We start from the raw sequence: 15,718 nt of genomic DNA, 5'->3' as shown, positions 1-15,718 counted from the left end.
GACGGACGGACGGACGGACGGACGGACGGACGGACGGACGGACGGACGGACGGACGGACGGACGGACGGACGGACGGACGGACGGACGGACGGACAGACAGACATGGCGAAACTATAAGGGTTCCTAGTTGACTACGGAACCCTAAAAATGCTCTAAAGGACAATATTTTATAAAAAAAAGTTACTTTGCAGGCCTAGGCCTAAAAAATAATATGAAATCCCTTTACAGTCCTCTCGAGTTGTTGCGCCCAAAAAGCGATACTTCCCAGCCCATTTTAAGGAACGTAAAGACAATATTTCATTGCATGTTTGAGAAAAGGTACTTTTTGGATACCTTGACGCTGGGCTTCTGTTGGAAGGGTGGACACGTAGTTTCAATGGCCACTAATGAGACGTATTAGGAGATAAAGTAGAATTATTTAGGTATAGATAAAATGCAACTCATTTTAAGACGATACAGGAGGGGTCAATTCTCCATACAAACGCTTTCGACTATTTCCTCCCTGGTTTTTCAAGATAGAGCAATGATGTTTTCAACACAGATTATTATTATTTTTAGTTGTGTCGGACCGTTTTGATTTTTTTGATATTTTTATTTTTAAAGAAGCTAAAGCTAATCAAAAATTTCCGAAAACAGCCTTTTTCATTATGGCGCAAAAAAAGGTGTGATACTCAAGATTGGTAACAACTAGCCAAAAAAACTAAACGGTCCGACACAGATTTCATTGTTATTCAGATTCTTAAATGTCGTTCCGATTGATTAAGTTTTGAAGGAGGAAACAGTCGAAAGCGGAACCTCGATTTTTTTTCTCAATGTCTTTTAAATAAGTAGTTCTTAAGGGACAATTTTTTTTCGATAAATCTAGTTAATAACATTACTATATTTAACTAAAATTCCCAAAATGAAAGGGGGGCTTCTTTCCAAATTAGCATTTTCGCTCCTGTTTCGTCTTAAAGGCAGTATTGCATGCATGAGCCGTTCCAAACTTATACGTGTCATTGAACAACTTAAAAAATTTCCAGGTCATGACCCTCAACCCGATGTGTGAGTACGTGGAGACCGCCCAAGGCGTCCCGCTCACGGTCACCGGCGTCGCCCAGTGCAAGATCATGAACGAAGACGAGCTCCTCACGACTGCCTGCGAGCAGTTCCTGGGGAAGAGCGTCAAGGAGATCAAGATGACCATACTGCAAACACTCGAGGGCCACCTGAGAGCTATTCTCGGTAAGTACTGCATGTTTGATAAAAGCGCCATCTAGCGATGAGTAGCGGTATTCCATGAAGAACACGTTTGTGGTTAGTTGACGAAGAGGCAGGTGGTTTTCTATAGTTGTTCACAGATGGCGTTTAGGTTGATCGGCGAACTGAATGAAGAATAGTGTTATTTTGTTAATTTATTGCTTAAAATTCATATACTTTATAATTAAAGTTGTTTTTAGTCCTTTTATGCTATTAATTATAGTAATCCAACGAATAGCTGAGATGGCGATAAAACACAAGGTTTACCTTGTGTCCATAGATGGCGTAACATGTCCTCCGTTCCTCAAAGTTAATGACAAAAAAAGATCTAATAGTTTCATATTAATTTTAAAATTTTATAATGTATATTATATAAACGAATATTGCATGCAATATTTATTATAACCTCAGACAAAAGTCAACTTCTTAGCCTCCATGAGTTCATGACACAAAACTTTCGCTACTTTAGCTTTCATGTTGACCCTGTTGATCGCAACACGAACTATGTCACCTAGATTCTTACCACGTGGCATATCATATTTATGTACGACACCATTATTTGGCCGTGACTTACAATGAACGTGGCCCATTGAGTTGGAATGTTTGTTACCAATTTACCATCAAATATACTTTATGTATTAAATTTTGTAAGTTACGGGAGGTTTTATTTTTCATTTATTTAATGTGTTTCCACATTAATGAGTTTTAGAATAAAATAATAAAATCATTTTGCTATCAAAAACTGGTACTACTAGCGCCATCTATTGTTGTTTTGTGATATCTGCGATTACCACTAACACAAAGTTTTATTTTTGTATTTAAGCAGTAAAAACTTACAGGTAGCTCAAAACGTTTAAAAGTCGTAATTATTATAAATTAAAATAATTATGAGCGCCGAACAACAAAACCGGTATCCCGGTATTTGGGCCAAGTAACAATATCATGTCATGACCCTTATGCATGCATTTTCTTGTGTCAAAGCACTGTATTGTGAATTCATGTCCCTTATTCTCTTAAGATATTATCGTTTAGTATAAATACTACACTGTTTGCTTAGTCACTTAAAAACAAATTCCGTCGCTGCAGCTGTCTGTGTGTCTGTTTGTGTATTCACGAAAAACTCACAAACTGTTGAACGAATTTCCATGTAGTTTTCACCTATGAATAAAAGGATTCTGAGAAAGGTTCAGGTGTATAACTTGTATAAGTTGTTAAGATTTTGTGTAAGTTGGTTGAAAAATTACGATGTCCGTAAAGTCAGCTGGTGGGTGCATTTAGTATCTAGTTTTTGCCCGCGGCTTCGCTCGCGTTAGAAAGAGACAAAAAGTAGCCTATGTCACTCTCCATCTCTTAAACTACCTTCACTTAAAAAATCACGTCAATTCGTCGCTCCGTTTTGCCGTGAAAGACGGACAAACAAATAGACACACACAGTTTCCCATTTATAATATTAGTATGGATTAGCATGGATTATATGGATCATATGAGTATTACCATCTAGAAGTATTCCTTGTCTATTTCAAGGTAATACCCATAATGCGCTCAGTGTTCCTCGTTACTCATTAGAGTCTGTTTGCTATTATTATCACTTATTTGCAAGGCATCGATCGGATAATTGACCCATTGTATGTCTATAAGGTTCAAAGGAACTAGCTCCTTATATGAGTTGTACGGAAAATGTTCGCCAAAAACTATAGCACTTCCGTTTATTTATAGACATGCGAATTACATATTTGAAACAATACAGTACGCCTACGATGGAACAAATAAAATTGGTACAATCGAATAACAGATGCCCTTAAAAAGCTATCAAAGGGAACAAGCATGATTTTACGCTATTCATATTTCATAAAACTGAGCTTAACAAGTACAAACAAAAAAGGAAAAAGAAAAATATACGTGCGAATGAATTTGGGCCCGAAAGTTAGAGTTAGAATAGCTTTCTGAGACCCACAAGATCTTGCTTTTTGTTTGAATTCCGAATTCAAAGTTAGGTATGTTCCACGTTCAAAATGTATGTTCACCCTTAGCGACGACGCTGATTGGACTTAATTTGAACCTAAGTATGAATGTTTCTCTTCTTTGTCATACGTCTAAAATAAATAACGTTCAAAAGTTGTAAAATTTGTGAAATATTTTACTATCAGCTGCAAAAGTGCATGGAAAAATGATGTATGAATTCATTGATGAATTCGCCATGCACTTTTGCAGTTGATAGTACAATCATTTGTATGTAGGATCTTTGGGGGAGAATGATAGTTCTTATATGATTCAGTTTATACATAAATAGGCGGACACGTCTTGAAGGCACAGAGACCCCATCTCATGCACGCGCGGAACGTGAATAGAGTCCAGCTCCACGTTAGGTACAAATACAAATAAGTTGCGACCAAGCAGCTCATTATCACCTCCATCACACAATTCACACAACGAATCACGATACATAATGTACATACTCTATATCTACAACGTTTGCTATTGGAGTACAATTGTTACATGTCTCGATTGTCGACAAATACAAATTCTTTGCGATCACCCCATCACACACGAATCACGATACATACTCTGCAACCGTTTGCTATTGGAGTACAATTGTTACATGTCTCGATTGTCGACAAATACAAATTCTTTGCGATCACCCCATCACACACGACTCACGATACATACTCTGCAACCGTTTGCTATTGGAGTACAATTGTTACATGTCTCGATTGTCGACAAATACAAATTCTTTGCGATCACCCCATCACACACGACTCACGATACATACTCTGCAACCGTTTGCTATTGGAGTACAATTCTTACATGTCTCGATTGTCGACAAATACAAATTCTTTGCGATCACCCCATCACATACGAATCATGATATATACTCTGCAACCGTTTGCGATCGGAACAACAATTCGCTGGTCAATCAACGAGGAAGCTAAACGATCGGTTGCCAACGAAATTGTCTTTTTTCCACGAATGAGAAGATAGGTTACTTTGTAAATTGTAATATAATGCTTTGGAGAGTTCCGTCTTAATTTGTTGCCATGACAGCCTGTTTAATAAAATGTACCTGCAGGGTTTTCTTACTGTTAAGCATGTCTTTAGCCACCTTTATCTCAAATCTCAAAACCAAGGAGCACTTAAAAACCACTAAAAATATTTAATAAATTAACTAAATCAAAGTGATAAAAACAATCAATTTGTTAAAACCGAAATAAATTACACATATGAAAGAAAAAGTGACCAAGTCCTCTGGTGCCTGAGGCTGGCACGGGGGGCAAGAACCATACCGTTCTGCCCTAGGGGTGGACAGAGGGCGCTACGAGTCCTTGTATAGATTACTCATATGAGAGATAATTTCGACCTCGACAGCTGTGACCTGGGTGGCCGAGCGGATTAAGAGGCATTTCCCGCGATTGGAAAGTACGCTGGTTCGTTTCCAGCCTCAGGCACCAGAGGACTTGGCCACTTTTTCTTTCATATGTGTAATTTATTTCGGTTTTAATTTATATACATAGTAGTGTGACTACTTTAAGACAGCACAAGTTGAAATATTTTCAATAGATTATAATTTGACTTGTGTTCATTAGAATCAATTTGTTTGCAAAAAAAAGATCAAGGAGATCATATGGAGTTACCTTATAACGAAGACCCGTATTACAAGTACCATTAAAGAGTTTTAAAGGTAATGCATGAGCTACATAAGGTACCCCCATACTTCTCGCTCTCTTCCAAATAAAATGATCGTTAGACAAGAATCACCTGGCGGCCTAGCCAAATGGCAATCGTTGTCTTCATACGCCGATCGAAACGTAGTCTGGCTCTGTCGCACCAATACGGAAGAGCATCCAATAGAGATGGCTAGCTATGAAAGCGATATTAACGTGAGCGTTTGTGCATTTGGCTATGTACCCTGTTCAAACACCGTGTCTGTGTCCACAGGCGTCGTCCAGATGCGTCGAATTCGGACGGTGAAGTTAGGACGCCTGCATTTGCATACTAATTCGCTGACTATCCTCTGTGCCAGAGTTTGGACTTTTCGGATTAATGAATACCTAATTTTGCTAATCACCCTTGTTTTCGACAATCTGTCGAATGCTATTATGGTAAGAGGTTTATCCTGTTTATTTCCTAAAACCAACATCCGTGTCTAAAATTGGTATTTAATAATCAAATATTCTATTGATTTAAACTAACACGATCTTCACTCATATTATTAAATTAAAACGGGACTTAATCGCGTAAAACTTACGTTTTATATTTAACCCGACGTTTCGTAAGTTTTACGCGATTAAGTCCCGTTTTAATTTACTAATATGAATCAAATATTCCTTTCTTTTTTCTAAGCCCCACGTAACTACATATATGTATAGTTAAGTGTAAACATATCGGTGCGCATTACAAATGCTGTCCTACATAAAACAATAAAGCATTTGTCTAACGTCAATCGCAGGCAACCTTTTCGTCCGCCATCATAAATATTTCGACGCTGTCGCATGTCATGAGTCCGGAACAGGAAGACCCGTCCTTCCGACTACATACGAACATACTCGTATTCTGCCAACTTGTCTATGCGTCCGTCCACTCGCTAACGCCTTGGCTGTGAGTCTAATATCGCGCGATGGGTGAAAACTGGGGTTAGTCGCTAAATATAATGAGAAGGTTTTGTGGATACATGGGAAATGCGGGGCAGTGATCTTTGGAGGCGGAATTTGAGAAGGACAGAGGTAAGGATGGGCTCGACGTGAATCATTGTTGACATTGGAATTACGTACCGTACCTCCTAAGACGTAGATATCATAAAAGAAAGCCCTTTATAGTAAATAAATGATCTCTGTCGGATCTTAATACAATGATAAGGTACAATCCATTTTTTCCATTATGACACTATGATGTTGAGTTCTACATGCATCCACTGAACACGCCTACCATATACCGGGTGAAACAAAATTGGTAATACAAAATAATATTTTCTGGATCTATTCATGATTACGATCAATTTTTACTATGGGACTTATATCGAATTCGGCAAAAAAAATGTGTAAATTCTGGTATCGAGTTCATTAATATGTATGCAAATTTGCAAGGAATTAGTATGGAGAAATGGGTACATAATAATGAATCATATCAAAAGTTGGGTTAATAATTTGTATGAAGATGTAGATTTTGAAGTGATGTTTTCGAAGATGGTCCCATAGTAAAAGTTGGCTGTAGTCATGAGTAGATCCAGAAAATATTATTTTGTATTACCAATTTTGTTTCACCCGGTATAACCGGTGGACACTCTATTTAATTATGCAAAAATTGTAAAACATGGAAAAAATGGACCAGTTACATTTGGCCCCCAGTCGAGATTTGCCCCGCTGTACCTTCGCTGTACCTTATGTATTTTAGGTACTTATAACTCGTACTGAATGATCACAGATCATAATTATAGAATAACTAGCTTTTTCCCACGGCTTCGCTCGCGTTAGAAAGAGACAAAAAGTAGCCTGTCACTCTCCATCCCTTCAACTATCTCCACTTGAAAAATCACGTCAATCCGTCGCTCCGTTTTGCAGTGAAAGACGGACAAACAGACAGACACACACACTTTCCCATTTATAATATTAATATGGATTAATTTAAAAAATGACAAGGTTATAGCATGCGTTTAATGAACTGATAACCAGTAAGTTCACCTTAGACTTGGTGTCATGCATTTATTTAGACGTGCCCAATGTGTGTGTAGTGTTGATATTCATTACAAAAACCACGAAAAATGTGGATGTCCTGTAATCTACCTACCGAGCTACCTACTTACTTCCTTGTCCCTCGCCTGCCTTCTCAGTCTTCAGTATCGTGAAATAATTTATTTTTCCCCTCACTAGCTCGGAAACACGTGTTTTGTCCTTTAATACCAGCGGGTAAAAACGCATTTTATACACTAGTGGGTAAAGTAATTTGACCTTGAATAAAGTCAAATTAACTGCTTTAAAATTGATAAAAGTAGGTGAATCTAGTAATAAAGATAATTTACCACCTGTGGAACTACTGGAAGCAGTGATAAACACATTTTTTGCGTTGTAGTTTCCTCGCTATAATAGTGAAGGGAAAAGTTTTGTGTTACACTCGGGTGCAAATGTATTTTACTTCTCGTGTGTTAAAAAACTCGCAAGTTCAGGATTCTATTCTCGAACCACTCGCTTCGCTCGTGGTTCAACTATAGAATCCTTTCACTTGCTCGTTTCTCAATTCCACACTCGGCGTTAAAATACAACTTTGCCCCCTTGTATAACAAATAACTATAAGTACTAATAAATAAAGTATGTTGTGTGTTTTATCTCTGTAAGCACGAGTTAAATTAAAAACTTGAAAAAAATCTACTCGTATTATTTCCATTTTTTTTAACCAGCAGCCGGCGTATCATGCTTCCAACTTTATCACTTATCCACGTGGATAAGACATCTGTCACTCTCACACTGACATAATTGCGAAAACGTGACGGATACTTTATCCACATAGATAAGTGATAAAATTGGAACCATAACACGCCGGCAGCATTTAATCGCGATTTGCATTCAGAAAATAAAAAAACCGGCCAAGAGCGTGTCGGGCCACGCTCAGTGTAGGGTTCCGTAGTTTTCCGTATTTTTCTCAAAAAGTACTAAACCTATCAAGTTCAAAACAATTTTCCTAGAAAATCTTTATAAAGTTCTACTTTTGTGATTTTTTTCATATTTTTTAAACATATGGTTCAAAAGTTAGAGGGGGGGGGGGGGGGGACGCACTTTCTTTTCCTTTAGGAGCGATTATTTCCGAAAATATAAATATTATCAAAAAACGATCTTAGCAAACCCTTATTCATTTTTAAATACCTATCCAACAATATATCACACGTTAGGGTTGGAATGAAAAAAAAAATTCAGCCTCACTTTACATGTAGGAGGGGTACCCTAATAAAACCTTTTTTTCCATTTTTTATTTTTGCACTTTGTCGGCGTGATTCATATACATATTGGTACCAAATTTCAGCTTTCTAGTGCTAACGGTTACTGAGATTATCCGCGGACGGTCGGACGGACGGACGGACGGACAGACAGACAGACATGGCGGAACTATAAGGGTTCCTAGTTGACTACGGAACCCTAAAAAAAGTTGTGTGAACATGAAGGCCACGAACTTGTTAGTTTTCGTCAACTCAGCAAGTCATAGGAAGAGGAACTTTTAAAGGGCCGGCCGGCCTACTTTTTCTTGAAGGGTCAAAGGGCAAGCCAGTTCTTAAGAGTATTTTTAGAAGTGAAAAAGTTGTCATCTGCGTGACGCTAACTAGATTAAAATTTTGCTCTTCAGGCGGCACTTGAGGCGAAGGCCTGACGCGTGACGAATAGAAAAGATTTTCTAATGCATTTTGCCAAAATGCTGACTTAAGTCGAAATTGTGATTGATAACGTCTTAAAATACGACTTACATACTACGCTATTTTATTTTCTGACGACTCAACAATAAATTAATAAAAGTTTTCACTTTTCAAATTAAGTATCCATATAGAGATGGACCGAATATGGACTTTGCCGAATACGAATATTCGGCCGAACATTCGGTTCAGCTCTTACCGAACCGAACATTCGGCCGAATATTCGGTTACGCCATATTTTTAAAGCGAATGTTGAGATTAAAACTATGAAATGATTGATAATGGTTCTACATACTACAACTATGTTCTTATAATTTAGTGGATAACTAAAACTTAGTTAAAACAACTCTGAACTCTTCTCAACTCTTAAACTACGGTTTTTTAACTTTATTACAAAACAATTGTGTTTATATTTTGATGCATTTTTAGTAGTTTCTTAGAAAGCTACTAAAATAAGAGCTTACTATCCAATGGAATACGTAAGATCTCATAAGTTATTTACTTTGTTTATTCGGTAAATATTCGGCAATGCAACCGAACTATTCGGCCGAATACAAACATTGAAAAACTCGGCCCATCTCTAACCAATCTAACCATACATACACCGATCTGGCGTAGTTGGTAGTGACCCTGCCTGCCAAGCCGCGGTCCCGGGTTCGAATTCCGGTAAGGGCATTTATTTGTGTGATGAACACAGATATTTGTTCCTGATTCATGGATGTTTTGTATGTAGTTATATAAGTATGTATTTATCTATATGTATGTATATCGTCGCCTAGCACCTAGTACAAGCTTTGCTTAGTTTGGGGCTAGGTTGATCTGTGTAAGGTATCCCCCAATATTTATTCATTTTATTTATTTATAAAACGATATTTTATTTTAAAATTGTCATAAAAACATATTAAACAGTACTTACAATAGAATTAATAGGTAATTAAATACATGGGCATGTCAAAAATATTTTTAATATAATTATAAAAAAAAAAGTATAAATATGTAAGTATGTATAAATGTTTTTCTTAGTGAAGCCAACAACTGTATTTTCTTTCATTAGCATTACCTACAGGAGATTGCCACCTCAACTTCGGATATTATGTTTGTCTAGACGGTGTCGGGAAAGTTTTTATTTTAATACGTTCTGTTGGCGGAACCTTTAATTATATTATTGTAGTCAGACCAAATAGTCGTTTATACATTATAAGTGAAATATGAAAACTACAAAAAGAGTCTCTTTCGCCTATTGTAAATTGGTGACAAATGTAAATAGTCTGTGACTCTGCGTTCTCGAGAAAATATCTGTTCATTTTTGTTTTGTATATGCTGGGGAATTCAGGTTTTACGATCAATAATCGATAAATAACTACATGGATAAACCAATACAATTCCGATAAATCCTAAATTTTTTTCCTTAAAATAAATATTCGTTCTAATTGTAGACTGTCCAATATTTTTATGCGATTTTACTGTTCGTCATTTTTGTGATGTCGAATATTTCAATATAAACGTTTTTTTAAGACGATGTGAAAAGCGCTTCTACTTACATAGGAAGTCTAAGTATTTACTAAGTTTTATCGAAATCTAGCAAAAACAACTAAGTAAAGAACAAATATAATTATGTTTCATCAAATAAATATAACCACACTGGGATGCCGGGGATTATTCAATATGTTTGTTATTTTGATTATTTACCATAGTTGTACCAACTAAGTAAATAAACTGACTACAAATTATGATGCGCGTCATCAAAGCAAACGTCTGTTGGCCCCCTTATAAGTTTTTAGACCATTAGACGGATGAGGAGAGTAGGTCAATAATAACACAAATTTATAAGGCTAAAACACAGATGCCATATATACCATAGATCAAGCAAACGTATCTACTTAGCGTGTCAAATGAACTCAGTGAAATCCACTGAGTTGTCCGTCTTTACTCGCAGCTTGCAGCTTTCGGGCGTCAATTTTTGTAAGTTGAAGTCAACCAAAACATAAAAAATGCCTCGTTACGTGATATTCAATTGCAACAACACAAAAATTATGAACAATCAAGAGCCTGAGACATATTTAAAATTACAGGCAAGAATCAACTTCAGTACAAAATTTGACACGCTCGGCCCCTATACAAATATATGAATTTGTTTCTTCTATCTAAATTAAGTTCTGTGGGCTAAAAGAAGAAAGCTGATTTATTTTTCATGGCTCCTGATTTATTTCTTTAAGGTCACCTCGCCTGCCTTTGAAGAGATAGATAGGGTGATGGATTTATTATCCCTATAAAAATATCTAGACTAGAATTAAAGATTAAGTAGGCCATCACTGTGATAAGCCTTTCGTCGAAACAACGGAGAGATATACTTTCTCATAAATTTTTAATGCCTTGTAAGAAATACCAGACCCGTTTACATTATGAAGGAAGCTCTCAAGCATCGTTCGACCTTTATTCATAAAGTCTGACGTCATATGAAAGGATGCAACATGCGAATCTGCAATATTCATAACACTCGTTTGAATATTGCATTGTATTTGTGTTTGACAGAGAACGCGATTCATACCGTGAGACCCCAATCTATTCGTCTCCTAAATATATCTTTGTTTGTCTGTAAAAAGCTGAATTAAACTAAATGTAATTAGTAGTTTTTGCGCTAAAACTAGGCGGTACCTTCATCTTATACAAACCCTAAGCTAAGTACTATCGGCTGCCAAAGTGCATGGCGAATTTATCAATGAATTCATTCGTAATTTATCTATGCACTTTTGCAGCTGATAGTACCTATACTAGGCGAACAGATAGAGTACTTAAATAGTGCCTATATCGTGATCAGTGAGACCTTATTAGTCAAAATCTTTTATAGAAAACGGAACGAGTATGTCACCTTTCGTTGCATCTCATCTTGGTATTCTCCATGCATTACTTTTCTATGGTCGTTTGTCGATATACGAGTTTTATCTTGGCTTGGCCCTCTGCACAAAGGGACAGGCCCCGTAGCCGAATGGCATTTCTCCGACGCGAAACGAAAACGAAACGCCGCGAAAGGTAGTCTGGCTCTGTCGCGCCAATACGCAAGAGCGATAGAGATAGATATCTACTAGCGTTTCGTTTCGTGAGCGTTTCGTAAGCGTTTGTGCCATTTGGCTACGCACCCAGGTATTCCTGTGGGTTCGTAAGTTTGTAACAAATATGCGTAGCAAGGATTCCGACCTATTTTCGGGCAACATGTGGCAAATCGATTAGAAATCGTTTTGTATTCCTTGCTGTTCTCATTTCTCGCCGAACATCGTGAATTTACCTTTAGAGAAGTGAACTTAGTTTGCAAGTCCATCCGTAAATTTACTATCCTCCATTAATATCAAGGATCAATCAGCGGCAAGAGTAACATGAGTCACGATTTTAAGACATGTTCCACACAAGTTCAAGTGATACTCTATCTCTAAATAACTGTTACTTTCCGGATATATGCATATTATGCATAGTTCATAGTTCATAGTTATTAGTTATAACAAAACAAATATACAAAAGAAAATAACATACAATATTTACATTACTTAACAATAAAATATCTTAATATAGATTATTCATATTTACAATTCCATTAATATTATACATTATGTCAAAACAATTTAATTATTAAACTAAAAATCTTCTACCTTATAGAAGCACTTCTCTTCCAAAAAAGCATTTAATTTATTTTTAAATATTTGTGTATTATTTATTGTTTTAAGTTCAGCAGGCAACTTATTAAATAACAAAACAGATTGATAACCTGCAGAGTGCCTTGCAACTTTGAGTTTGGTGAAGGCTTGTAGTGGCAAGTCTTTTCGTCTTGTCGCAAGGCGCTTCACTCTTTGTTCTTGTGTTTCTATGTCATCCATATGCTTGATCAAATCAGTTAGCACCACTGAAATATACAGACTAGGGATGGTTAAGATTTTAAACTTGAGAAAAAACGGTTTGCAAGATGTCTGCTGTGGAATTTTTGCCATAATTCTGATTGCTCTTTTCTGTGCCAGAAATGCAGCCTGGACATTATACTTATAACTATTTCCCCAGTACTTTATACTATAGCGTATCTTGGATTCTACTAACGCGTAATATACCATTTTTAGTTGTATCAGGTCTAACTCGTCCCGAAGACTCCTAAGAGCATAGCACGCAGAACTCACAGAGCCCACAACTGCAGTCACTTCTTGCCTCCAATTTAATGTACTGTCAATGTAAACGCCAAGAAATTTTGTCGATTCGACTTGGTCAACAGTGACACCTCTCAGTTTTAACTGCAGATTATCTTTTGTTTTAACTGTCGATTTGAAAAGCAGAACATTTGTTTTGTTACTGTTTAACTCAAGACCATTTACTTCAAACCATTCAACAAAAGTTTCTAATGCGTAATTGACACTTTCATTTAGCTGTGAAACATTATCAGCACATATGACCGCATTTGTGTCGTCAGCAAAAAGGACTAATTTAGAGGTTTGCACTTTATTTTGTACAAAGGATATCAAGTCATTCGTAAATATAATAAAAAATATTGGGCCCAAAATGGAACCTTGCGGGACTCCTTTATGTATACTAGCAACACTGGACTTATGGAAGTTTATGTGATCATCTTCTTTCCATCGAATCTGAACAAATTGTTTTCTATTTGACAAATAGGAGCGAAATAGGGCCAGCATCTTTCCTCTGACACCATAGTGCTCTAGTTTTGCCAACAAGATGTCGTGGTTAACCATATCGAACGCAGAGCTTAAGTCAAGAAAAACTCCTGCTACTTTTTTCTTACTATTTAATTGGCTAACAACATCTTCAATGAAAGTACTAAGAGCCTCATTTGTCCCCTTACCCTTTTGATACCCATATTGTCTCTCACTTAAAATTTCATTTAGATGAAGGTGCTTAGTAAGCCTGTCCTTCATTACTCTCTCCAGCAATTTCGATAATATAGGTAAAAGAGATATAGGCCTATAGTTCTTTGGGTCGGTCTTGGATCCTTTTTTATATAATGGGAGTACTTTTGCCACTTTCAGTTGCTCTGGAAAAACAGAGGACTCAAAACACTGATTGCAAAAACTGGCAAGTGGTTCTGTGTTCGTGGACTATGCCGCTGCAGAAATGGACGCGGGTCGCCAGGTCGACGCCGCCTATTTTGATTTTAAGAAGGCGTTTGACCTTGTTGATAATGACATCCTCTTGCAAAAGTGCGCTTTTATGGGTTTCTCATCTAAGCTTCTCAAATTCTTCGCAAGCTACTTGAAGGATCGGTGTCAGGTGGTCAAGGTTGATGGGTGCGAGTCTAACCCATATTTTACACGATCTGGGGTAAGCCAAGGAAGTACCTTAGGTCCGACACAATTCATGATAATGATAAATGACTTGCCGGGAGCTGTAAGCACTGCAAAGTGCTTATTGTTTGCTGACGACCTCAAGCTTTTCCTAGGCGTTGGCGAAGTAAGTGACTGTGAGGCGCTGCAGCATGATATAGATGCGGTGGCTAAATGGAGTAAAGAGAATAAATTACAATTTAATGTCTCTAAATGTAAATCTATCACTTTTAACAGAATTCGGAAGCCGCTAAACACACTGTATACTCTGCATGGTATCCCGTTGGAGCGCGTCACAGAGATTAGAGACCTTGGATTAATGCTTGACAGGGAACTTAACTTCCGGCAACATATCACCACCATATGTTTGAAATCGAGCCAAATACTCGGGTTTATCATGAGGATGGCATACCAGTTTCCTAATCCTAACGTCGCTATACGGCTCTACAATGCATACGTGCGCAGTCGACTGGAATTTGGAGCAATGGTCTGGGATCCCAGCGAAGCAAAGTATAACCTAAATATCGAGAAAATACAGCGTAAATTTGCACGGTTCATATACAAAAAGAAATATGGTTACTATCCCTACATGTATCCGTCACTATTTGTTTCGGCTATGGTGGACTTGGACACTCTGGAATTGAGAAGGAAGCTGTTGCTTATAGTGCATTATTACCACCTTCTAAATAACAGAGTAGACAATCCATCGGTGCTAACGCAGATTGGACTACATGTCCCCGTTCCGAGACGCGGAGGCGGCGCCACGGTAGAGCCGCGGCGACGCCCGCACCCTTTTGCGCGCACAAGACGGGGAGATAATGCTCCGACGCGCAGAGCAGCTCAGCTGCTAAATAATTTGTACGCACAGGATGCTGATACAGATGTATTCCATGATAGTTTGGGCGTATTCCTGAAGCGTGTTAGGCTGTGTCTTGGCAGTTGTTTTTAGAGCAATCACATTAATTATTGTTTTTTTTTATTTGTATAATTTTTTGATATGCATGAATTATTTATAATATGATAAAAATAATGTTTAGAAATAAGTTTTAATTTTGACATGCATGAAATTTAATGTAATTAAGTACTTTTAATTTAATATGTAAGTGTTTTGGTTAAGTACTGTAAACTTACGTATTTGAATAAATAAATTAATTTAATTTGCAGCGTTCAAAAAACACTCAATGAAGTCGTGACTCACGTTACTTTTACGTGGATTTACCCTCCGTCTTTAAAAGCCTATCTTTAGATTTCCTCAGTGTTGATAACAGTTCATTTTCTTGGTCCTACTGGCTACATGGAAATGATTGTTAGGGCTAGTGCGCACTAAGCGGCTAGCCGCGTGCGGTTGCGGATGGCCGCATAGTGCGTACAGTGGTTTCGGTTCCGGGTTCATATAGTCCTACCTGTGTGGCAACTCTAGTTGCGTTGCGGCTAGCCGCGTAGAGCGTACCTAGCCTTAAAAGAGCTTTTCTTATGGGATAGGAGGCACATGAGACAGACAGGTCGCCAGATTATAAGCAATCACCGCCGCCCATGGACACCCGAAACACCAGAAGGGTTGGAGAGTAAGCGATTGATACAACACCTGGGTCCCGGATGCACGCACGTGCCAAATACACGTGAACGATTCTTGGAAAACATGTGCGGATAAAACGGTCCTGTGTTCTTGCCGAATGCACGCACGCTCACGAAACCCTCACGATAGTATTATCTCTTTCGTATCTATCTCTCCATCGCTCTTGCGTATTGGCGCGACAGAGCCAGACTAACATTCCTAAT

The 15,718-nt window shown here is 37.7% G+C and overlaps 1 protein-coding gene across 1 annotated transcript in view; it reads left to right on the top strand.

Annotated features, from left to right (window-relative positions):
• Positions 1–15,718, top strand: part of LOC125236514 (flotillin-2) — a 490,988-nt gene that overhangs the window by 397,915 nt on the left and 77,355 nt on the right. The window contains 1 exon segment of the mRNA XM_048143337.1: positions 1,024–1,225. Coding sequence (XP_047999294.1) covers positions 1,024–1,225 — 202 coding nt within the window.

The sequence above is a fragment of the Leguminivora glycinivorella genome, chromosome 19, assembly GCF_023078275.1.
Source record: "Leguminivora glycinivorella isolate SPB_JAAS2020 chromosome 19, LegGlyc_1.1, whole genome shotgun sequence".
Lineage (NCBI taxonomy): Eukaryota > Metazoa > Arthropoda > Insecta > Lepidoptera > Tortricidae > Leguminivora > Leguminivora glycinivorella.
This window is presented reverse-complemented; position numbering and strand designations above follow the sequence as displayed.